Consider the following 25,918-nt stretch of genomic DNA (forward strand, 5'->3'; position numbering starts at 1 on the left):
AAATGTGTGTGGGGGGGGGGGGGGGGGGGAAGTAGCCCTTCCTAGAAATCCCTTCCTAATTGCCTTTAATCTTCCTTGTCGGCTGCGGTGGGGAAGCACGGGCAAAAGCTGTAGGCAGGGAAGGGAGAGCACCGGGGAGATAAGCCTTGTGTTAACAGTCAGAGGGTAAACAGGGATTCTGGATCCATCGCCCCTGGAGTACGCAAATATTTAATTCTTCCAAAAACAAACAATGAAGGGAACAGAGTAGTAGAACCGTTTATTAACTCCAGCTGCCCAATCCGCGAAATCAGGAAATGATGTCCAAGGGGAAAAGAGCACTATGCGTTTGAGGTTGCTTTGATTTTTGGTTTCAGCCATTTTAAAGGATTAAAATACAAAAACATGTTCTGAGGTTCCCTCCCCTGCTCTCCTTCTGGGAAGGTCGTGAAACCAGTCGCTCTGAATTTGCTCTTGTTATTGCTTAGGATATTTGCTGCTTGGCCACATGATCAAAGTTGGAGCTGAAATAAATATTCCTCATAAAAATATCCCCCAATAAATACTCCCTGCTCAGTATTTAGGAGGATATAAAGAAACACATTGATGTTTTAATGCTTCCCTGCTCTAGCTATACTAGAGTTATAATTCATTTTATTAGCATTTGGGTGAAAACAGAACAAATTGGTCTCTTACCAGCCTGCTTAAGGCAGACAGCGGCAGCAGCTATTTTAGGCTACTTTTAGCATCTAACCAGTGTTTCTAACTTGGCCTCCTAAGTGGGGAGAAGGTCTGTATGTAATGGGGATGTTTTAGGGTCTAGTTACAATATCTAGAGCAGATGAGCAGTGGCTTGCCAACAAACCGCGTGTCTAAGGCAAGGCATGAATTTGCTGCAAGAAATGCAGAATCTGAGGCTCAGCTCAGACGTGCAGCGCAGACCAGAGCTACTGCACTCAGGAGCTGGACTTGACACTGCTGCTGCTGCAGATCATGTCTGGTTTAAGTATTTTGAATGACTGCATAAAAAAAAAGAAATTAAAATTTATATCTTTCTTCTGTACGCCATCCAATCTTCTCACATTTTTAGTACAGGACAGACTGACTTTTCTGTTGTTAATTTTATGTAAATAGAGAATCAAACTATAGCTGGTTGAACGCTTCTTTCTACAAAGCCTCTTTGGAATGAAGGAGGAGGAATCTGTGCACGTGGAAGAGGCAGCTGAGTCCAGCCCAGCTCTCTGTTCCCTTGGATGATGTTGGGCTATTTCTTTTGAACTTCTCCTTGGTTGTCCAAACTGTAAAATGGAGAGAAGTTCTGAACCTTTGGCATGTTATTGGCTTCCTCCGAAGTGGTGTTTACCCAGGTAAATGTATTAACTTCCAGTGATCTCTTTTATTCTAAATGATATTATTTTCTTTCTCGTCCTAGGTGGAAAAATGCAGGGGATATTCAAGAAAGCCTCAAAAATCTTTCAGCAAACCCGAGCTCTCCTGTGGAAAAATATTCTTCTGGTGTGGAGGATGAAGATAGAAAGTTTTCAGGCAAGTACTGGCTCTTCCAAAGGAAAGTTACTATTTCCACTACAAAGTATTTTTACGTTGCATTGTTTTTATGCTAGGTGATATATGAAAAGCCTCAGCTGGTAGTGTGGTTCTCTGGAAAATGTCAACATTTACGCTTCTTCCCATGACGCTACAACATCACGGCAGAATAAGGGCTTGTTACAAAGCTGACTTATTGCTTTTGGTTGTTGATCCCATTTCTGCACTGTCCAGAGGAACACAATGTCCAATTCATGATCACGGGTGTAAAATTATCAGCAGACCTCGTTGGCTCCGGTACTAAGAAAACATGTTTTTCACTTGGAACATTCCTCATATTTTAAAATTATTACACCTGTGAAACAGCTCTTCCCCCTGTACAGAAAGAGGGCTTTCACGGCCGGAGGAGCTGGACCGTGCAGCCAGATCAACACGGGATGAGAAGGGTCCTTGAAGACACTTCCCATACCACCAGGTCACTGGGCTGCCGCTCACCTTTGCATTTCCTTCCTTTCATCTAGGAATGGATGACGTCATTGTTTTTTCTCTTAATAATACAAATATCATCCAGTTTGATATTCCACTACCCACGGCAAGAAATCCCTTATGACTTTCTTGGACGATTAGACGACCCAGCCTTTAACGCTACGGGAGTTACACTCGCATACACACCCGTCACGAACACCACCAGGCGAATAATGAGCAAAGTGGCTTCGGATTCTGCAATGACGGGTAACGCTGCTCTTAAATCCTTGTTAGAGCTGCCCTGTCTGAACTGACCCTCCACAGTCCTCGTTGGGGTGGGGGGAGAAAAGCATTTGGACAACACAATTTTTGAGGGTACAAATTATCGCTGATGCCCATTTTAGTGTTGTTGCATGACTAAACAAAGTTTCAGCTGTGGTGGTTTTATTATATTTTTTTTTCTTTTTGTTTAATGACAGGTATAATAATAGAGGAGGAGGAAAATGAGAAAAAAATGGAAACCAGAGGAATTTTGGAGGAAGACATTATTGGTGTTGTTTTTAAGGATGATTTCTCCTACCGTCTCAGATTTCAAAGCTACAGTGTGGTGTCTCCAAATGATGTCTTTGAACACATCGGTAACAAAATAAATGAAACCAGAGAATTTGGGTTTACATTAAAACATGCTTAGATGGATCTCTGTGCTGCCATGCCACTCAGAAGGGCTCGAGACTGTATGTGCTAAGTGCTTCAAGAAATGTATTAATTAGAATTTGAGGTTTTGTTCACTTAGAAGGAAATAAACGTCAGAGAAAAAAGTTTTTAAGAACATGTACACATTATCCACAGCCCTTTTCGTCCCTCTCCCTTCTATGTCTTATCATGTCAAATCATGCCTGGGAAATGAGCATTGTGTGTGCACTGATAGACTTCTAACATACAGTGCATTGGCATATATTTAATGCACTAAAACATAAACCTGCACACACATTTGTCTACATTATTACTACTTTGACCAAATGCACCCCTATTGACTGAATAAAAGTAGTAAACTATCCGAAACAAAAAGTAAGCTTATTATCAGGTAAAAATCAAGTGAGTTCACCATTTGATGGGGGGAAAAAAAAAAGTTTTTTGCCAAGAACTGGTCTTGGGAAATGGAAATGATGGAGAGGCTATTGATTCTGTCTACACAAGTCAGTTGGGCACGTTTACGGTTGCCATACTTCGAGCCTGGGCTCCTGCCAAAATAGGAGAGCTGAGCCTGGGCGGCTCTTCTGCACCATGAAGACAGACAGGGTTGATGCCACATCAGGTGGCCCATGGAGCCAAAGCCACCAACTCCCAATACCACATTATTCCTGGAGAAAAATGGCTGCTCCAGGAAAAAGGCTGAGTAAAACTAAATCTTGATTTCCCAACTCTTAGGTCAAATACATTTTAAACCCCACACATTATACGTAAGCATTTATATACACATATATATGGAAATATATAGATAAAATTCTTAATTTTTTTTCTTTCCTACAGATACCTGCTCCAATTTTTCGTCAAGTAACTGCAAAGTTCCTTTGTACTGGTATGCAGGTTTCCTAACAGTGCAGTCCAGCATTGATGCAGCAGTCATAGAAGTAAGTATGATCATGATAGAAAATACGTTTTCTGTTCTTTCCAAAGTTATGTGTAAATTTAAAAAAACAACCAAAAAAAACCCCCAACACCAAACCAGTTCATTTTCTGTGATCATTAACTTTTAAAATATACAGCGTGATTCAAAAGTTAAAAGAATGATAGATCATTCTCGTGGCTCAAGGCAGCATTTGTGTCTATTACAAGGCAATACAAAAGATACTAAATATCAAGGTTATTTGCCACTTATAACTGTAATGTTGTTATTGACAGACTAATACTTTTAATGCTTATGAAAACCTGTTTGTTTTGATGTTGGCTGTTTCATTACAGCAAATCAAATTAATGGCTAATTTCTTTTCGTTAGGTGAAAACAAACCATTCCGTCTGGGAAGAGATGAAGTCAATTAGCGGTGTTCGTCTGAAATCACCCTTAATCAAACCTGTATATAAACTGGATTATATTTGGTTTATTATTTACATTACATTATGCTTCTCCCCATATATGTACTTTTTATCAGTGAAAGTTATAAGGGAGAAAAAGAAGCTCAAGGTATTAATGAGAGCGATGGGTTTGCAAGATATCGCATTCTGGTAAGTCTCATAGAAATAAACTGTGTAATTACAGGAATTATCTTATATATATAAGATGTATAGTAGCTTGCAGGATGGCTGTGGGTCTGGTACCACCGCTCAGCTGAGAAGCAGTAATTCCCCAGACTCCAGCAGCATTCACAATTGCCTCACCGTACGTCTGGGCATGCTGAAGCCAAGTTTTGCATGTTGTTGAAGCAAAACCTTTGCTGCTTTTATCTGTAAAGGACCATTCTCTGGAGGATCTCAGTTTCCAAGCACATTGCTCTGATACAGAGGGGTTTTTGTTGTTGTTTCCTATACTTGGCTCTGCTCTCGTCCCCCAAAAATGAGAAAGCACTCTTCCAAGTAGCAGAGATGCATGTAGCAAGGTTCTTGGTGTTGAGGTGTTGCTTGCCTCCAGGAAATAGGTGACTACGCACAGAGAACACAAGAAGTGAAGAAACAACAAATTTTGGGGAAAACCACAAACGATGAAGCACAGGAGGGACATAGGGTCTATTAAAACAGGCTTCCAAAGCCACCTGAGCACGAGTATTTCACATCATTAGGAAAAGCGTTGAGAATAAGTGATCCTGGCTGCAGAGGATGCCCTGTGCCTCTTTGCTGGCATCATTTGGGTAGGTGCAAGACAGGGATATTTGCACCTTTCCAGTCTGGAAACTGTAAATGGAAGTATATTTGGAATTACGAAGTATTTGAATTAAAAAGAGCGTGTCTTGTATTGGCTATGTCATGGCAAGTGCTGTCATGCACAGAGGCAAAAATAACTATGCCTTCATTTGTAGGTTATCCTGGAGTTTGCTGTACACCGTTTACGTTTCAATAACGGCAAGTCTGCTCACACTGATCACAATTAAAGGAGTCATCCATGATCACAGCTTCTCTGAAATATATTTTTTTTATTTCTTTTATGGCATAGCATCTGTAAGTCTGCTTTTGTGTTCTTAAACAATGCACAATTTTTTCCGTTTCCTAATTAAAACACCTGAAACTCAAAGACTACAGAGTACTCTAGGGCTGGGAGTTATATGAGAAAGGAACAAAAATTTCTCCACTACTGGGTTTTATTGTTATAATTTGTAGGCTAATATATCACTGCTATTACATTTTGGGAGATTCTGGCTTGAAATCAGGGTAAAGAGAGGTGCTGACACCAGCATTAATGGGAAGGCTGGGGAGGCCAAGAGGGGTCTGATCTGTCTGCCCCTATAGACCTGTCCTAAATATCAGAGCTGTCTGCTAAATGAGGCAAGCCTTGTGATGTGCCATTTGCATCTGTAGGGGACAACTGAAACTCAACTGGGTCTCTAATTTTGCTCATTGGATTTTCACGTTGTTTTTTTTAATTGCCAGCAGAAGTACATCCTGCTAACTACTGGTTTTCTCTTCTGCAGATTCACTTCTGTTTCATGCTCAGCTCCTTGTTAAAGCAGCCAAATATTGCCACTTTTGTGGGATTTGTCCTTTACGTCATCTTTGGATTCCTGGGCTTTTTGACACTGTTTGAAAAACTACCACCATCTTCGGAATGGATTTTTAATCTCTTCAGTCCTTTTGCCTTTACTGCTGGCATCTCAAAGGTATGTTCAAAATAAAGCCAGCACATCATAAAAGTTCAGCCCGCAGCAAACATGCTGCAGACTTCTGCCAGATAACAGTAGCTGCCATACGTAATTTGCATTGCCATAACAACCCAATCACACCCCTCTGCCCTAAATGCTTTGTGAAAAGAAAACTTTACTCCAAAAAGTACATGCCGATTCATAACAAATACAGTTGGACTGTCAACTGCATCATGAATTTTACCGGCTGTATATACAATAAATTTCAGTCTCTGGAAAATTATCACAGCAGTGGGATGTGTCTGGTGGGTACCAAGATCTGCAAGAACTGTGAGGTCTTGAAGTGCTGACTTAGCAAATACCATGTGCACCACTCTTCTGGTATAGTAACGACTTCTGCACGATTTTGAATTCAGCTTACCGAAGCACTTCTGATCCTTGTGATCATAATAAATGTTGCCCCGCTTAGAAACAGCATCGTGCTCATGAGCGGGCATGGGTTTCTGGGAAAAACGGTCATGATGACACAGCAGTGGCTTGCACATAGTATTTCTGACTAAAGGAAGTGTTGCATCGGACTTGTGCTTTTTTCTTTTTTTTTCCCTAGATGGTAAAATTAGAAAAATATGGACCAGCTTTCACACCAGAATTGTACCCTTTCTTTAACCTATACCTCATACTGAGCCTTGACAGTGTCTTGTATTTGCTGTTGGCCATCTACTTTGATAAGGTTTTGCCTGGTGAGTAGAAGTGTGAGGGAAAGAACCCAAATTCCCTTGCATTTTTCTTCTATTATCCTCTCCCATTATAGGGGGAAAGTCGCCAAAGGGGCAGCGGGATAGAGCTGAGAAAACTGCAGTCTACGTGGAGCAACACAAAAGGTGTCCCGGTAGCGAGCTCGTCAGGTTGTGGAAAGGCATTTTAAGAGCAATGAGCCTTGCCACGTTACATCAGGGGATGAAAACTGGATTTCCTGGTTTGCTCAGGAAAAAAACGTTTGGGAAGAATCCAGTTTCCCAGAAGCTGGGTACATGTAGCTACCTCATTTGGCCCTGTCTCAAAAACAGGCTCCAAAAGGAACATTAAACCCTGCAGCGAGGCACCGAGATCCTACTCCAACATCCCTAACCACTGGGTTTAAAAGGATGTTGTAGGACTTGACCTGATTTTCCTATACCTTCTGGGCCAAAGAGCTTGTCCATGAGGTCTTTGCTGTGATTGTTCCCCAGCTGCATTTACAATATGGACGAGTGGACAACTTTAATTACAGAACTTACCAATTCTTTTACGCTGCTGAAAGTCTATATTCTGCAGCTATAGAGGAAGAGATGGCTGGACATGGCATTTATCAAAGTTGAGATGACAGGTACCAGTTTGGGGCTGATATTTCACCTTCTCTGTTTCTGAATTAGGCAAATATGGAGCACCCTATCCACCTTCGTTCTTCCTGAGACCATCGTACTGGTGCAAGCCCAGGACCGGGTACACGGGGGTGCGAGCTGGCAGCGAGAGCAACCACGGTCCTATCCCCAGCAATAACACCGAGCCGATGCCTCCAGGCTTTGATGGGAAGGAAGCAATTAGGTAAAGACTCCTGTAGGCATGAAAAATACAACACTATGTGTTATATTTGACTCTAGAGACCATAGCCATATTGCACTGGTAAATGTCAGACTGAGCCATCTAACATATAGAGATCAGGTTAATGGTAAGGATGTGAAAGGGAGGGTTTGTTCAGTGTTTCATTCTGCTCTAGACCTGGATTCGAACATTTATTAGACATCGTGCATCCTCTGTGCCAGGGACCGACTCGCTGCCCCGCACTTTCCTCTTTTCAGAGCAGCAGCAGCGAGTCTGTTCCCCTTCACCATCGTCTTTAAGAACACTGCTGATGGAGTGTGCTGCATAAAATACTGTTATTTACATCTTTATGGGGCTAGGTTGGCCCATTGCTGTTGCCGCCCATTGCTTATTACTAGAAAGCAAATACAAAACTGCTAAAATAATAACTAGGTCATCGCTTTTAATTGTATAACCACGTGTTTTCTCAGTCCCTAGGGACTCCTGCTTCATTCACTAAGTGTTCATTGAGTTTGACTTTGAAACTTTTTAAACATCTTTTAGAAAAGTGCATTAGCTAGATCTGCTTTAAAATGCACAAAAAACAAATTGCATAAAACCATCCTTCAGATGGTAATGAGTAGGACCAGTTTGAGGAGGAGGTTGAGAATATTCTTCCAGTAGTTTCCAAAGGTTACTTCGAGGCAGAGGAAACATGCCAAAATTGTGAGATTCAATAGTAATAGCTTGCTTACCTTTCCTTTAGACTAAACAATATTAAAAAAATATACAAGAAGAAGGACAAGAGAACCGAAGCTTTAAGGGGTAAGAAAGGTTTTGTAATTCTTTTAATTTCATTTTTCACTACATATGAACGCAAACTGTTTTGAAATGTACTGGATGTACTTAATTCTGCCTCCAGCACTGTTAAAATACATTATGCGATGGTTATTTCTGCTGGGGTAAATTACTGGCAAATTTCTACCAGGTTGTTATCTTCCTGTTCACTCCAGGAAAATTACCATTTATTGTATTTTGCTACAGCAGAAGTCTCCTTAAAAGCTGTGGGGTTTGCAGCAATGAACCACTGTAAAAATGCCCTCTCAAACCTCCCTTTCAAGATGTAAACTATTTTGGGCAAACAAAACTTGGCTATAGCCAGGGACCAAAATAACAAATCTGCTGTCACTGGCTGAGCAGTGTTCTCCAAGCACTCGCATGTCTGCCAGCTGCAGGTATGCAAGTAGTTGGCATAGTCGTAGCATAGTTGTGAGGTATTTATTAAATACCTTTGTTTAACAAGAACTCCAAGTGATGGTGAAAATATCAATATGGTCTGAAAGGTTTACATTGAATAAAAAAAAACCCAACACAAACAACCCACAAGAATACAAAATAAGTTTTGGGTTTTTTTTAAAGGAAATGAGGTAGCAAAGTCTGGCTGCTTTGAAATAACTCCTGAAATCTCAGGCGTTGGAAAGGCTATGGGCTCTTCACTTTCTGTGGACTCTCTCTTGAGCCATGCTAAAATAAAAGGTTATGAACCTTGTAGAAAATGGAAGGCAAAATTCTTTAAATATTAAAGTTAACACACTTGTTCCCTGAATTCAATCAAGACATGACTGAACGTTCCTTATTAAGTTTAGTCCTAACTTCTGAAGATGCAACCCATGTTTTTGGATCTGTGTTTTTGCCTCTCAGCTTCAAAAGAAATGTCACTCCTCTGTCATACCTGGCAGCAAGCTACAGGTACGAGTCTATTTCTCACAAACTTTCATCCTAATATTATCCTATTTCTATTCTAGGTTTGTCCTTAAATATATATGAAGGCCAGATCACTGCATTGCTTGGTCACAGTGGATCTGGAAAAACTGCTCTCTTACATGTGCTCAGTGGATTTTCCAAGCCTTCAGCTGGTAAGATGATGGACCTGGATGCTGAAGAGATGCTGTTTGTTTTTTCAAGTGTAAGGGGGTAAAGATGCAAAAACCCAAGTTTTCCCGCAGTCATTCAGTCTGGCTTGTTGTCAGTGCAGATTGCTGCTTCAACACGAGCTTCACGGCTAATCCCTTGTGGATACAGTCATGTGTGCAAGCATACACAGATGGTTATTTCTCCATCTGGATGGCCTGATGTTTTCCACGAGCTGCATACCTATAGGAAATATGTTTTAGTTCTTAAGGGAGAAATTTGGTGCTCTGAAATACTTTTGAGTGGTATTAAAGCTCTAGACAACTCGAAGATATTTTGCCTTTTTTTTTTTAAACACTTGAGAAACATCCACAATGCTGGAATTAATGTCAAAGGTATGAACACAAAGCAGTTTGTTTTCCCCTTATAACCGGGAAATACTGTACAGTATGAAATTTGTTTCCTTCATTCCCGTGTGCAGGTTCTGCAACGATCTACAACTACAAAGTTTCTGAAGTACAGGATATGGAGGGAATTCAGGCGATGGTTGGGATTTGCCCCCAATTTAATTTGCATTTTGAAGCCTTAACGGTGAAGGAAAACCTGAGAACTTTTGCTCACATCAAGGGGATTCAGTGGAAAGAAGTAGAGCAAGAGGTTGGTATGTGCTTGTCAGTCACTGACCTCTGTTTCATGGCATCTCAGACAGTTTGAGCTTGCTTTATAAAAGATTATCACCAGCATCTTGTTCTGTGGAAATGAGAGCAATCCTAATTTAGGGGAGAAGTGATTTTTCAATTCTTTCTTATCCTCATGTCCTAAGAGTTAGAATTCAGATTTGCAGTATTTATCTCTAAGCAAAGCCATTTAAAACAGATAAGTTTTAAATCTTGAAGTTATACTCTCGTGTACTGTGTGTAGCCATTTATCAATTAAAAGGCAAACAGTGCTTTGGAAACCTGGCTCTTGTCTTTTTATATTGCCAAGGTGCAGAAAGTTCTCACGATGTTGGACCTCACTGACCTTCAGGACGTTCGCTCCAATGCTCTGAGTGGGGGACAAAAAAGAAAATTGTCTCTTGGAATTGCAATTTTAGGGAATCCCCAGGTAGGGACCGGTCATATTTACACATACACAACATGTACGGTTTTAGCATGTAGCTTTGTATTTTGACTTGGCACGCAGACATTTGTGCTTTTCCCTTGGCACTCCAAGTCTGTTGGCTCACTAATTCACTCAGCTGTTGGAAAGATCGAGGAACCTAGGTCAATGAGAACCATATTTTAAATTAAAAGGATAATAATATTGTAATAGAAGAAAGAGCATTAAAAATGGCTGATATTTGAGGATGCATTTTATTCTTAGAGTAGGATCATCAAAAGCATGAAATGAAATTATATAAACACAGAAATGCCAGCTTGGACACGTGGAGGTCTGATCTTATTCACCTTTGCAGGTGTTGCTTTTAGACGAGCCAACAGCTGGGTTAGATCCCTGCTCCAGGCACCACGTGTGGAGCCTTCTGAAGGAACACCAGGCTGGACGCGTGACGTTCTTCACGACCCAGTCCATGGAGGAGGCTGATGTTCATGCTGGTGAGCCCAGATTTTCACACCGTAGTTGACTACAGTTTGCAAATGAGGGTTTCCCATTGCAGAGCCCATGTATGGGTCCCACCATGATGCCGTCTGTGCTCTCTGGACATGGTTTGTCTGATAGCAACCACCCAACCCAGGCTGAGCAAAGGCTAAAACGGGACTAATGTGCCCCTCCAAGACCTTGCTTATGCTCTGCTTCAGGACGGAGCAGTTGCATATTACCTGGATATACCGCGAGCAGCACCCCCACAAATTAGTGATATTGCTTGAATTGATATTTTTGCTATTTCCTTATTGCTCCTGGGCTGCATGGGCAACTGTCCACAAGCCTGTAAGACTGCATAATTAAAAGATTAACCTTGATGCTTAGGAGAAAGGCAGCGGTTTAAAAAGAAACCTTCAGCACTGGCCTGGTTTTACTCCTCTTGACTTCATTATAAAAATGTCTGTTGGTTTCAGAAGGAGCAGAGTGAGATAGGTCTGCTGCACTGCTGTAAATTCCCCTTAACCCCTTTGTATTCATACCTCCTTAGATCGGAAAGCTTTCCTGTCAAATGGGAGATTACAGTGTGTTGGCTCATCTCTGTACTTGAAGAGAAAATGGGGAATTGGCTATCACTTAAGGTAAAGCCTTTTCTTTTTGGTCATCACGCTTTTTATGAAAAGCTTCTAGTCGATGTGCCTATGTTCTTGTAGAGTCTGTGTCTCTATAGAGTTTCTATATAGAGTAATAGAAATCTTGACAATTCATTTTAGAAGACTTTTGAGGCTGCCAAAAATATGTTGCTTTGGATAGCAAGCTGCTTTTCTTTGGAACCCGATCCTGAAGGCTCTGAGCATGTACCTAAAAAGACTTTGCAACCTGCTTTGAAGCCAAAAGGGGACCAGAGTAAGATGAATTTCAATTTCCACATATTCCATGGTGCCAGAGTGACATACAACAGCTTTAATGTGAAGTTGTTCTTCTTTGAATTTTAATTTCTGTGTTCTTGGTTTAGCAGTACTGGCCAGGATCATTATTCTTAACCTCAACTATTTCTTGCATGCATGGCAAAACCAGGGGCACTGCAGATGTCTATAAAAATTCCCACTGAAATGCTGCCCAGTTCTGCAGGTTTTCCTATGGCCTGAAGAACGACCACTGGCTTTGTATTTTAAATGGATGATGCATACCTTTTTTTTTTTTTTTTTTTCCTCCTCATTTAATATCATAGCAGTTGCTTTTTAATACAAACAGGATGCGCATAAACGAGCTGTGTGACCCTGAGCTTACATCATCCCTGGTCAGACAGTACATCCCCGATGCCGTGCTCAAAGGACAGAAAGGGGACGAGCTGTGTTATATGCTACCTCTGGAAAACACTGATAGCTTCCCAGGTAAGACAAACCTGTCGTTGTACCTGTTGTAAAGAGAAACCAAGTGGTGGGAAAAGCAGAAAGCAAAGTTGCTGTGAAGGGAATAACTATATTCCGTGGTCCATACTGCATGGGAGCTGCATAAACGTCAGCCTTAAAGAAAGCCTCTAATGGACATGCTAATATTAATAATGCAGATGAACAAAAGAAAATCCACCAACTAATCTACAAACCAAAGTCCACTGAGTCTCCTCTGGTTTCAGGATGAGATTTCTCCTACCAGGAAGGCCCATAGTAATCAAGAACTCTGAATTTTCTACTATTTACCTCTAAAGAGTACAATAATTTTGCCATGGCTTTTAAGTTATGGAGATAATGATGCGAATGCTAGAATGTACAATATGCATCATGCCAGTCTAGTTTTGAGCAGAAACTCTGCCTTGGTTGCTGGGCTGAGTCTGGTTGTTTCTATTGTGCAGATCTGTTCAGCCATCTCGAGAGCAGTCTTTTGCAGGGGGTTGTTAATTATGAGGTTAGCAGGACAACCCTGGAAGATGTTTTCCTGAAGCTGGAGCACGATGAAGCCATCGATCAAGAAGTTAAAACGTTGACTCCAACTGGCAAGTGTGGTATGATTAAGGTTCCATGTATACATATGTTTTAATTGAATGTCTAATGGGTTTCTGTTCAATGTGAATTTTGGTAGTTTTTCGTAGGTCAAGAGTTGCAGTTGTATTCAACTTTCCTTTAGTGAAGAATATCTTCTTGGAGAAGTCTAGATGATTCAGTCTTGACTTCCCACAGGCTTTTAAGCACAGGAATTCGAGACTGATGTTGGAAGGGTGTTTGCCTTTGAAGGGTATACTGCCCAGACCAGGAGGTGGGAAGAGATAAACTAGCCAGAAGGCATTTCACAAGGCCGGTGAAGTTATTGGACATGTTGCCATATGAGCCCAGGTTCAGCCAGTCTGAATTCACCGATATAAATTATGTTCTGGATAAATTATGGCCCATTTTCTCTGCCCTTGTTTCTTTTCTGGCTAAAAAATAAAAGCATTCCTCTATTCAGAACAGAAGATCCTTGTTGATTGTTTGAGATTAAAGCGTGTTCTTCGAACGCTCTTTGTGGATAATGGTATTTCTTGTGATGAACATGCAGAAGAAGGAGACCTCGAGGAGAGGGACCAAAGCCTCCCGGTGTTTTCCGAGCAAGGGAGCGTGGCAGTGAGTGGGATGGCACTCTGGAGGCAGCAAGTGTGTGCCGTCATGAGAGTTCGCTTCTTAAAACTAAAGCACGACGGAAAGTTTCTCAGGTCCATGTAAGTACGGGAGCTCTCGCCTACTCTGCAGCCCTCGTGCTGGCTTGGTGCTTTTCAAAGGATTTGATCATTCCCTTGAGTGACTGGGGGAAGGCTTAAATACTGGTGGAGGTGTTTAGAAGCAGAGAATTATGTAGAAAATGTTTAAAAGCTGCAATAATAAGGACAGTGGGAACTTACTGGTAGAGCTCTGAATTGCTTAAGTTTCAAATTTCCCCTTGTCTTTCTCAACATAAATCACATAATTAGTTAAAGGTGGAGTTCCCCTAGACCCACTTATGGTCTGTTTTTCCATTTAGATTGCTGTTCTTCGGAATATTTATCCTTCCAATGCTGATGATTTTCATTGAATTTCAACTGTGGGACAGCTCCACTAACTGGGAAATGACAGCTAGCTCGTATTTTCTTCCCACTAAAGAGAAAATTCGAGATAAATCAACAAATCTTCTCATCTTCAATGATACAGGTGAAGAACACATGATGTTGATTCACTTTCTGCACCACTCTAAGTCCTCTTAGAGTTGATAGACCAGCCTTGCCTTACTCTTTCTGTATGTTCTTTCATCTATTTATGGCTTTGGGAGGTGTTTTCTTCTGAGCAAAAGCAAATCCAGTTTTAGTGATGACAACCGAGTAGCGGATATTTAAGAGAGTAATGAACTAGGCAAATTAAAAAAAAAAGAAAAAAGCAATAAACAAAGTAAGTATGGAAACATACATTCTATTTAACCAGTTTAATTAAAATAGAAAAAAACAGAGAAAATATGTTTGCATAGATTCTGAATGTTTGGATTTTTTTAACATACCTCTGCAAGTGGGAACTTGTCTATATGAAACTGTTTATTTTTAAAGAAAAAACCTCTAATTTCTGTTCTTGATTTGATTTCAGGTTCAGAAATTGAGGATTTCATTGCTGCTTTGAAAACTCAAAACATAATCCCAGAAATAACTCTTGAGAAAAACATCACAAGCATTCCACTGTATAATGGAGCTATAAAAATATCCCTGGAAGGCAAGGTGAAGGATATTTTTTCTTCTTTCATCCTGTATGTCAACAGGATTTTCTGAAATGTGTTTAAATGAGGCACAGTGAAATACACACACCAGCAAGAGGGAGACTATTTATTTGACATATTAAATAATACGGGTAGTCCTGTTTGTGGGAAACCAGGATTATATTTGGCTCTTTCCACTGTATGCTTCTTTACAGTGATCTTTAGAGAAAAGCATTAATGCAAGTTTTTTGTGCTTTTCTCCAGAAATTGTGTCTTTATCAATTATTTCGCTCGTGGTACCTGTTAGCACACTTCCAGGTCTCCGTCGTCTCACCAATAAAACTGTCTGCCTTTGTCGTTGCTTTTCTTTAAACCCTTCACATCTGGTCAACTCATCTTCACCCAGGACCTCATGGACATGACGGTAACGTCTTTTGCTCTTACATCTTCAGAGCTACCGATTCACGGTCATGTGCAGCGCAGAACCCATCAACTGTTTCCCCGTGCTCGTGAACATCCTCAGCAACACCTTCCTAAGGCTCTTCAATTCCACCGCGCGCATCCGTGTCTGGAGTGAGCCCTTTTACAATGTGAGCGTCCTGCCTTTCTCGGTGAAAATTAATTTAAGTAGCCATGCTGAAGTGATAAGGGCTGGATGGGTTGGAAGCCTGGTTGGATGAGCAACCTCCAAGATGTTGGGGTCAGTGGTCCAATTGCTGGCCGGTTCCTTGGGGCATTGCTCGGCAGTCAATACCGGTGCTATTTAATGACAATTTCTTCTGCAGTGTTTAAGAGCTCTGTAGGGTTTCAGTGCCATAAGATATTTAAGCTTCTACTGTGTGGCAGTGTGGTAGGAATCCAGCAGTAATACTTGCAAGCCTCACTTTTCTTCAGCATCTCTTTGGCAAGAATCAGCATGAAAAAGATGGTCTCTATCCTGAAAAATTTACAGTAATTCCAATACTTTTTGCAAATTCTAAGATGCTAAGTGTGTGTTTGTTTGTTTGTTTTATTGCCTTGTTTTGTGTTCTTAAGCACAAACGACTTACCATTAGTGTTATTGCTGACTTGCATGTTTAACCATCACATGAGTGCCGAGCTAGCTAGATTTTCCCTGGGCAGCTGTTGATTATTAATGACTCTGAATTTCTTTTCCACAGACACAAAGCCCAGAACTAAAGAGTGATATTTTTTTCGTCTGTCTCAGCTACATGCTCATTTTGGCTGCTGGTTTGCCTCCTCACTTTGCAATGAGCAGCAGGGAGGATTACAAGGTAAAAAGCAGGTGCTGAAAGTGGTCTTACACAAGAAGCGAATGCAAATACAATGTCTCTGGAGAGCAGTTCATGTACCAGCGGCCTGGCTGGCATTTCTAGGTAGGATGCTAGAAGAAATACAGCCACACAAGCACAACGTCGTACCAAAGCACGTTACCCTGCATCTCCGGGAATCAGCTGGGGCTCAGAACAATTTGGGTGTTAATAAAGATTTTGGGGTCAGGAGGATTTTTTTATTTTTTTTCTCTCCCTTTTTAAGAATGATGTGGTTTTAAACAATAGTAGAACTGAGAAAGAATTGAAAGTGCTTGGGAAGGAGAGGAAGGCTCAGCCAGGGAAGGGAGGAGTGAGGGTAGTGGAGAAGGAGGAGGAGCAGGAATGATGCTTTAGGCTCTTCTAAATCAGTCCCCTTTTCCCATCTGACTTCGCAGCTCCGGGCTCGCGCCCAGCTGCGGCTCGCGGGGCTCTTCCCCTCGGCATACTGGTGCGGGCAGGCACTGGTGGACGTCCCTCTCTTCTGGACCCTGCTGTGCCTCATGTTCGGCGTTCTGCTGCTCTTCAACCGCTTCTGCCCCTTGCCGGCCAGCACCGTGCTGCCCCTGGTGAGCTTTTTGCGTGTGGGAAAACGGGCAGACACAAATCCCCCTCCCTTGTTTCTCAGTGAGTTTTTGGGTTAAATATTTTCATTAAAATGGACTGCTCTAGATGGGTTTTCATATGTCCGCATCCATCTCCTTGTTGCTGATATCAGTCTCTCTCTCTCTAGATCATTTGCGTCATTGGTTACGGAGTATCTCTCGTCCTTCTCATCTATTTAATCGCTTTTAAGTTTCGCACTGGACGAAGCAATCGTTACATTTGGTCTTTCATCTTCATTCTGGTAAGTGAAGTGAATCTTCACTCTGAAGTGTTTGATTTACACATCTTGCCACTTGAGGTTTCATTTTTCAAATATATTGATACTCGCAAGAGCAACCCAAATCAGTGACAAATAGCCTATTTTTAAGCAACAATACATTAATATTGAAAATACTTTTTCTGCTTTATTCCAGGTGAATTTCACTCTCTATATGCTCAGTGACCTACACGAAGAGTTTTACTTCACCGTCTCTACTTTGATTCCTGTGTTTCCACTGCTGGGCTGGTTGATGTTTTCCACACCAGTAAGTAAACACATCCTACTAAATTCAATAATGGTCCTAGTGGTGCGAACTGGAAAAGCAAGAGGGACTTTCCAAATTCCCTGTCTCAAAGTGCCAACTGTCAAAAAGACAGAGTGAGGAAAGACAACAGGAGAAGAAAAAGTCCAGGCTGGGGAGTGAGAGAAGGGATGAAGATTTGACTTGTTAATCCTTTCTTTGATTGGGATTTTTTTGGTTTGTTTAGTTACAAAAAAAGCTGTTACAATGACTGTATTTTGGCAGCCAGGGTAGCATGGGAGGGGAAGGTGGTGGAGTGGGAAGACCTGCAGGGATGAAGTGAGCTGGCAGAAGGAGGTGAGAGGATTGAGAAGAGAGAAGCAGTGATAGAAAATGTCACTCTAACCTGGCTGATTTGAGGCACCTCTGAATTAGCTATAGCCAAGGAAGCTGCAGTTCTTTGAGGCAGTATGAACCCCCAGAAATAAGTACAGATCAAAGCTCCTTTATCCCATCCTGAAGAAAAGCTAAGCATCCCTACATCCCATACTTGCTCCAACCCTGCACTGAGGCACACAGTGGTAAGGAATTTTTCTAATTTACTGATATTTTTTTCTTGTAGCGTTTCTCATCGTTTCACAGTGTTGGTCTTCTTGAGTCATGGAATCACATCTTCGTAGCTGTCTTTGCAGTAAGGAGCAATTTGATGACGGTTGTTTTGGAAAAGATGACTGTTCTAATGCAATGGACTTGCGCTGGGCTTGTATAACTCTCCTCATAAATAAAGCATGGGTTATGTGGTCAAAGTTTCACATTAAATGTTGGCAGGGCAGGTACATCCAAGTAATCATGGGCTTGTGTCTCATCTGACCCCTGGATGCTGTACCATACGTGCAAAAAATGGTGGGGGGATTAAACACAGATCATGTATAAGGCAGAGACATTATTAATCAACTAATCAGTCTAATGCTGCTTCTACAAATGAAAGATGTGATCTCTGCTCCTGGAGGATGTCTGCTGGGGTGCAGATTATCTGAGCTAAAATTGCAGTATGAAGTCAAGGCTTTTGCAAATGATCTGCATATGAGATGGAAATGTATGCAAAGCATCAATTTAACTTCTGCCACTTTTGGACCTTTTCAATAGCCAAAGTAAATGAGATAGGTCCCTCCATCCCCTTAGAATTAAAATTAATCGAGTGTGTTGTTACCTTGTCTCCATACAAACCTAATTAATTTTTGCTTTTTAGCCTTACATCCATTGTGTGATTTTTGCTTTTCTCCTGCGCTGTTTGGAGATGAGATATGGAGAAGCAGTTACCAGACTTGATCCTGTCTTCAGGTGTGTCCCGGGCAGCCGGGGTACCTTGTCTGTGGGGTGGGCTCGGTGCTGCACAGCCAGGCAGGACCCTCCTGGCTCACCCCCGACAGCAGGAGGAGGGGAAGAGTGAACTTAAAAACATTTTGCAAACTGTGGACAAACCCCATATTTTTAGCTTTAACCAGTTTATCTGGAGGAGGGGGGAATTCAGAATGAAGGGAGGGATTTTTTTATTCCTTTGGGTCATTACGGTTTCCAACTTTACTTACTGGAGTTCCCCTGAATGTGTCTGGAGACAAATTCCCACCCAGTGTGTTGCAACAGAAGGTCAGTTGAACTACAATGTCCTAGAGAGAATAGTAAATGTGATTTGAGGTTAGTTTTTTTTTTTGATTAATCTTCATAGCTGAGGTTTCAGGACATTTCACTACAGCCAGCTAAATTAATAGTTACAAATTGAAATCCAACATTTTAACTCCTTTTCAAATATGTCAGTATTGCTCTCTGCAGGGTGGAGATTTCCCCTAAAGCTTCATCAGGCTGGGCTCATGTGCTACCTGCTCTCTGCTTCTCTGTCACCAACAGCGTGCTGCTGACCACCTAAGTCATGTGGGAGAAGATCTGTAAAAAATATTAAATTGTCAAACATCAACAAATGTAATTCAGCTAGGAGCTAGATGTCCAAATATCTTTGAAAACCTGCCCCATGTATTTTAATTCTCCTTGAACAGATCACTGGCATGTGTCGAGCAGGGGACCAGTCAATACTTACTGATGAAGGAAAAGCTAAAGCTGGCCTTTATTTTCTCATGCATGCCAGTGGGATTTTTTTTTTTTAATTTTTTTTTTTCCCCTCCCATGAATCAATATATGAGCAAACACTGTTCGTGGAACAGCTCCCTGAATTCAAATAAATTTTGCAGGGTGCTGCATTGGCACTGCCCTGGGAACAAACTTGTAAACCCAAGCCTTTTTGGAAGCGATTCCCGGTGACACCATCTCTCTTCCTCTGCTCATAGGATCCAGCGGAGGAGAGCGGTCACCCACCAGAACAGGGACCGTCCTGGGGAGGAATCCCCAGAAGTCCAGGCAGAGAGGGAGAGGGTGAGGAGCGTGATGACTTCCCTGCAGCAGGAGGAGGTGAAACCAGCCTTCTGGCTTGTTTTCTTTTTCATTCTCCATCTCCAGGTCTGTCTCTGCTTTCTTACCTCATGCATTTATTATTTACTGATCTGATGTCCAAGTGCACATCTCGCCATCCAGCCCACGGTCGCCCTGGCACCAGAAGGAGATGAGCTGGCACTATATTTTTATTCCCGTTCTGCTTTTTTCTTTTTTTTTTTTCTGTTGCTCGGTTTCCTGGATTTTTAATTTAGAAATTTTCTCTTTAAAGAGTCATACTTAATGGTAAGAACAGATGAGCTGTCTCATGGGATAGAAGGAGAGTTTTTATTTCCCACTTCGTCTCTTCACAGGAGTCAGTTATCATTGTCAACAGTTTGCGCAAGGAATATGAAGACAAGAAAGCCAGTTCCATCTTTAAGAAAAAGAAGAAAGTTGCTGTCAAAAACCTCTCTTTTAGTGTTAAAAAAGGTTCAAGTATCTTGCTGCACTCCCTATAAATGACTAAAATCTAATGTGAAGGTCACATTTGGAGACCATGATTTTGTTAGAATTTTTTTGTGTGACACCAGACCCAATGCACCCGGGCTCCTCCATTCAGTTTTAATTTATGGGGATAAGTTAATGAACAACCCTTTCTCCTACTGTACTTTTAGCTATTGCCTAGCACACAGGGAAGAAGGTCTCATTAAAAATAACTATTATTAACAGTTCTTGCATATTTGTTTCAGGAGAAGTATTAGGTCTGTTAGGACCCAACGGATCTGGAAAAAGCACAACTATAGACATGATTTCTGGAGATGTAACGGTGACTGCTGGGGAGGTAGGTGATTCCTTTGGAGCAGCTGGGGGGACGACCTTGATGCCTTTATAAATTAAGGGTGTGATAAGGTGATCTGGTAACGCAGCCCTTATGTCAGGGAATTTATGTACATGCAAACCTGGATATTTACAGAAGTAGGAAGAAAGTGTTGATTTACACAAAGCGCATTCTAGTTTTCATCAAAATCAGTGTTACAGTTTTAAGGGTTTGAGCTACATAAAATCTTCGATGTGCATTTGAAACCCATCATGAAATTTCACAAGACCTGTAAGAAAAGTTGACATCTAAAAAAAAAACCAACCCTTCTTCAAAAACAGCCTTGCAAAACCAGGAAATTGAAAACTAATGTGAACAGGGTTGGGCCAGTAACAATCCATCACTTAATTATGTGCAGGGTGATTAATGACATGTGCTGGGCGAGGGGAAATACCACTGCTGTTACAGATTTGGGACTGAATGTCTGAAATAGAAAAGTACTACTAGGAAAAGCTAGTCTCATGTTGGTACTATTACCCAAAGTGGTAAATACTGTTTGGTTTTGTGAAAACGCTGTCCTGGATTCAGGTGAGCAGAAGCCGTGGTAGATGGAGATGACCACCCCAATGATGGCGGCCTTCCTCTCCCACGTGCTAACGAGGTTCCTCACAACACAGGAGCAAACACGACCAAGGGGGTTCATTGATTCACCCCAGGCTAAAACGTTATGACTACGGAGGTGTGTGTGTTTTGTGCAGGTGCTGCTCAAGGGCTGCGATGCGGCTGCCTCGTCCCCAGGGCAGGAGAGCCCGGGGTGCCTGGGCTGCTGCCCGCAGCAGGACCCGCTCTGGCCAGACCTGACGGTCCATGAGCATCTGGAGGTGTACGCCGCCGTGAGAGGGATTAGGAAAGAAGATGCCGTTGTTACCATCAGCCGGTATGAAGCCAGATGGTTTTAGCTTTTGGTTCGTCCTCTCTCCAAAGGTATAGGACAGGGAAAGGTTTTTCTGCTAACAAACCTGGCTAGTGTGATTAAGAGACAGCACCTTCAGTGCCTCTTTACCTTGGAGAAATAGGATCTCCTTCTAATGAGATCTGCTGCTTTAGAATATTCTCAATCCCTTGTCAATGAAGATTTTACCCCTAGTTTATCTAGAAAACATCAGAAAAAAACTAAACTTGCTCCAGTTCATGACCAGTTACATGCGTAACTCAGTTCTCTCATTAGCCGCACTTACTGTCTTGAGTTTCTGCAAAAAATCCTTAATTTACTATCTGAGCTGTAAGTACAAGGTGATGCATATCAGCTAAAACAAGTATGTTAGTCTCTGGTTCCTCAGTACCCTTGACACAGCATTAGCAGAGAGAGATGGTCACTTCAGCATTATTCCTTTCCATTCCCCACAGCATAGCAAAGGCCTTGGATCTCCAGAAGCATTTAAAAACCCCAGCTAGGAGGTTATCTGCCGGAGAAGCCAGAAAGGTACGTGTTAGATTTGTGTTTGCTACTTGAGCAAGTCCTGCTCTTTCTTCCTTGAACGTGGTGCACAGAAAACCTTCAGCAGAGTGGGTTCCTGGCATGATTTGTTTTCTTGAGTAGCTTTGAATCCAGCCTGGCAGGAACCCCTCCCCTCCTCTTTCCCCACTCTCCCATGTTGTGTGTTTAATAAATGCTAACCACAAATTGGATTTACAAGGTAATAACCTCTTCATGCCCCACCACATGCATCTGCCAGTAAATGGGACGGAAAACCACTTTCAGATCTTTGGCAGGCTTGGGAGTTTTGGGGAAAGCTGATTTTAGGAGATTAAAATGTTAACTAAGAACACCTAAGGGTTTGGGTTGTTTTTTTTTTTAATCCCTGTTCCTCCTGCATTTTGGAATCAAGAGCTCCAGCTTCTAAAAGATTCACAGGGATTAAGATGTAGCAGGACAACACACCAGTTTTGCAGGTAAAGTAAAAGCAGACCTGACCTGAGTGTCTCTCCCATTTCAGCTGTGTTTTGCGCTGAGCATCCTTGGAGATCCGACGGTAATGCTTTGGGATGAGCCGTCAGCGGGCATGGACCCGAAAGGGCAGCGCCATATGTGGTGAGCAGCCCTGTTTTAGCAAAGCTGAGAAGTGTGTAACAGGTTTAACAAGATGGGTTTTACCCTCCCTATCGTAATAATTGTTGAGCAGGCAAAGAGGTTCTGCCTCAGTGGCAGAGTACATCTGTATTTTCTCTTTTTCCTAATGCACGGGGGATGGGGTACCACTTGCTAAACTCCTTATTCAGCAGGCAGTAAGCCCTTGCTAACCACCAGATGTAATCTTAATGGTAGTGCACCCCAAAAAAATCTAAGTAGACACCAGGTGAACCCATGCATTTGGTACAAAAGACAAAAATTCCGGTTTTCTTCAAAGTAAGAGAAAAAAATATAGGTAGTTCTTCCTTTTCGTCATTCAGACCTAGTGCTTGCTCTGGCTTTTCGTCAACAGTTTAGAATTTCGAGGGCTGCTGACATGGCAAATTGCAACATAGGATTTGCATCCACGTGTGATCTTTAAGCAAGATAACTGAAATCTTTTAAATAGTCATCCACTTCTTTATAATTTTATCATTTCAGTTGGTTTTGGGGAGAGAGACATAAACCAGGAGATTTTCTCTGCCTGTTCCTGGGAAGTAACTGTGATCCCTCTGTTCCCAGGAAAGTGATTCAGTCTGCCATGAAAAGCAAGGATCGGGCAGCCATCCTCAGCACACAGTACCTGGAGGAGGAGGCGGCGGCGATGTGTGACCGGGTGGCCATCCTGGTGTCGGGGCAGCTACGGTGGGCACCGGGGTTGCGTTGCTCACCGGGATGCTGCGCTATTTTTAGCCTGGGGTTTTGTTGGGTTTTTTTTCCTTCTTATAATCTAATAGAAACTGTTGGTTTGGATTGTCCCGGTTTTCTGAAGGAGGTAGGTTGTTTTAGCAGCACAGTATAAGCAGCTGATGAACAAGAGGATGTATATTTGCTGCTCATACCCAGTGATTGCTTTATTTGCTGATTCTGATGGTTTGAACAATATTTTCCCTCCTCTGCAGGTACATCGGCTCCCTTGAGGAGCTGAAAAGTAAGTTTGGCACAAGTTACCACCTAGAAGTCAAAATGACAGACATGGGGCAAAGCGATGCTCTCCACGCTGAAATTCTGCAACTCTTCCCCTACGCGGCTCGGCAAGAAAGGTCACTACCCTGTGGGCTGCACACCCAGCCCAGCCTTGTTCTTATTGACCTTGCTCAATAATTTACGTGGGAGTACAGTAACACTACAAGCAACCCTAAACATTGGTGTTGAGTCACAAACTGATGAATTAATTATTTTTTTTAATGACTTTTTCAGGACTTCTTCTTTGCTTACCTACAAGATACCAATAGAAGATGCATTACCTCTGTCCCAGGCTTTCTCCAAGCTAGAAGCAGGTAAAAGGAAACAATCAGTTAAGTAAGAAGATTGCTTTCAAATTGTTCATACAGATTTGTTTTTAAGGATGCTTTCTCCATCCCTCCGCAGCTAAACAGAATTTCAGGCTTGAGGAGTACAGCTTGTCATTGCACACTTTGCAACAGGTATGTTGATGTAGAAGTTACAGGTTAAAAACTGCTTGTATAAAAAGAAGAAATAGCCTTTGACCAGTGTAAATACTGTCAGTCCTTGGCAATAACAGGGTCATTTCTGCTGCGGCACGTTGCAGGTGTTTGTAGACCTCACCAGAGACCCAGAGGAGCATGACCTGGATGCAGCATCCAACGGGGCTGTGGAGCGGAGACCGCTTCACGCCTGAGCCCTTGGAGCCACAAAGGAAAATATTCAGTGTATTTCATCAATGTTACTGATATGTGTGATCAGATGCAGCCCTAGGACTTGGTTACTCATGTCACAACACATACTGCTCTGCAGGTTTTCTGCCTCACAAAGAAAAAAAGAATGGTTCTTTTAATAAAGCCTTTATCCTTTGACAAATTGATGCCTGCTGTTCATCTGTACCCCTGCTCAGACTGACTCGTGAAGATTCGCCGCACTGAGGAATAACCCTGCCGGGATGAATTTCTGGTCCCAAGGTAGCGAGGTGGGCACTGCGGCTGTGCGTGGGGGCTCGGTCGTTGGAGAGAACCATGTGCAAGCTCAGAGGAGGGTCTGAAACCCTCACTCATCCATGGCAGGAGGACACCAGGGCTTTGGCTTGCTCAGTTCTGAGAAGCATCCTTCTGGCTGGTATAATGCGGCCAACGAAGGTGGTGTTTTCTGGTGGAGGGCCGCGGGGCTGTGTTTTGACCCAAAAAGCTGCTGTTGCTGTGTGCTCCAGCTCAGGCCACCTTGGCCCATCTCTGGTCCCCACCACTGGGGACACGGAGAGAGGAAAGGACTCGGCAGTCCCTGGAAAAGTGTAATGAAAACTGGCAGCTCTTAGATAACCATCTTTAAAAAACCAATTATTATCGGGAGTCAAAATAAGATGTGCTTTGACCCAAAGTAACGCTGGAGCAGGACAGTAGGCTGAACAGGTCTTCTTCTGGCCACAGCATGTGTGTCTGACTTGCTTTGGTGATCGGGAAGACGGGGTGGGCTCTTCACTAGCACCCATCCTCTTTGGGTGCATGGGAGGAATGGGGGCACTGGTGGGGAGATGGGGACAAGCACCAGCACCCTGACCCTGTCTGAGCAGATCAGCATCTCTTCGTAGACATCTGCCTGCCAGGGCTAGCTTTAAATAATAAATTTAAAAAAACCCTAAATAAAATAGAAGCTTCCTAAATTCAGGCACCCAGGTTTTTCCCCTGGTACCCTGTTGCCCTGTCCCCCAGCATCCCCAGCCTCTGGGAAAGGCTGGGCTGGGGACCCACTGGAGGACAGAAGCAGAGCCATCCCATGGGACAGACACAGCAGCAAGACCCTCACCCACGCCACGAGCTCCCCTGGTTCATGTGGATGATGCTGGTGATGCAGGTACGGGTGATGCAGGTCTGGGCAATGCGGGCAAGGAGGATGCTGGTGGTTTTACACAGGCACAGATGCGTGTCTAGGCAAGGGATGTGGGCAAGCAGGTACCAGCAGGTGGCTGCCGTGGCTCAGTGATGGGCTGCTCCTGCCAGGACAAGCCCCCAAAGCAGGCACCCCACACCCCCAGAGAGCTGCTTTCCATATGGATCTCCAAACACCAGTGCCTCTGTCAAGGAGGTGGGCAGGGAGGTTTCTGCTTGAGATTCACTGACTGGGACCTAGCATATCCACTCCTCCACCCAAGTTGTTTGGGTTTGGGGGGTTTTTTCCCCCCTTTGCAAGGAGGAACCGAAAGGGGAGGAGAAGGTTTGTACACCTAGGAGATAGGCTGGGCACAGGTCTTAACTTCATTCTGAGTCCTGACTTGCTACGCCTCTGGAGTCTGCCTAGCTCTGAAACATCTGAACGTTATTTAAAACTTAGGGGTGGTTGTTTTGGCTTTTTTTTTTTTTCCCCGCTAGGCAGAGCAAAAGGAAGCAGATCCAGCTCTTCCACGCTTGCAAGCCCAGCCTCTGTCCCGGCTGGTGGCTGCTCCCTCCCACCGCTGGTCCCTCGGCCGCGCTGCGGCAGGGGATGCCGCGATGGGCAACCGAGGGGCAGGCGTGCTCCGCAGCCACGCTCTCAGCCTGGGGATGAAACCAACCCCATTCCCTTTAGAAGCACAGAGTGAGTCAAGAGAAGTTTGTTTTAATGTTTACAATATGTTTTTTAATCCG

At 42.9% G+C, this 25,918-nt stretch overlaps 1 protein-coding gene across 1 annotated transcript; it reads left to right on the forward strand.

Moving 5' to 3' along the window:
* The first annotated feature begins 1,419 nt into the window (after positions 1–1,419).
* LOC104838788 (ATP-binding cassette sub-family A member 9-like) lies at positions 1,420–23,985 on the forward strand. Its single transcript, XM_010578733.1, has 39 exons — positions 1,420–1,524; positions 2,046–2,256; positions 2,469–2,627; positions 3,520–3,620; positions 3,986–4,212; positions 5,001–5,139; positions 5,610–5,795; positions 6,385–6,517; positions 7,190–7,361; positions 8,104–8,162; positions 9,143–9,253; positions 9,730–9,905; positions 10,236–10,355; positions 10,705–10,843; positions 11,380–11,470; positions 12,084–12,223; positions 12,682–12,800; positions 13,121–13,124; positions 13,365–13,521; positions 13,821–13,987; positions 14,411–14,538; positions 14,969–15,106; positions 15,677–15,790; positions 16,225–16,395; positions 16,560–16,673; positions 16,846–16,956; positions 17,555–17,623; positions 18,182–18,273; positions 19,272–19,392; positions 19,731–19,845; positions 20,106–20,197; positions 20,932–21,110; positions 21,581–21,656; positions 22,171–22,265; positions 22,866–22,988; positions 23,246–23,386; positions 23,544–23,623; positions 23,715–23,770; positions 23,896–23,985. The coding sequence occupies exons 1-39, from the start codon at positions 1,420–1,422 to the stop codon at positions 23,983–23,985; spliced, it is 4,821 nt and encodes a 1,606-aa protein (XP_010577035.1).
* Positions 23,986–25,918: the final 1,933 nt, after the last annotated feature.

The sequence above is a fragment of the Haliaeetus leucocephalus genome, unplaced genomic scaffold (genome assembly GCF_000737465.1).
Source record: "Haliaeetus leucocephalus isolate CR32 unplaced genomic scaffold, Haliaeetus_leucocephalus-4.0 Scaffold646, whole genome shotgun sequence".
Classification (NCBI taxonomy): domain Eukaryota; kingdom Metazoa; phylum Chordata; class Aves; order Accipitriformes; family Accipitridae; genus Haliaeetus; species Haliaeetus leucocephalus.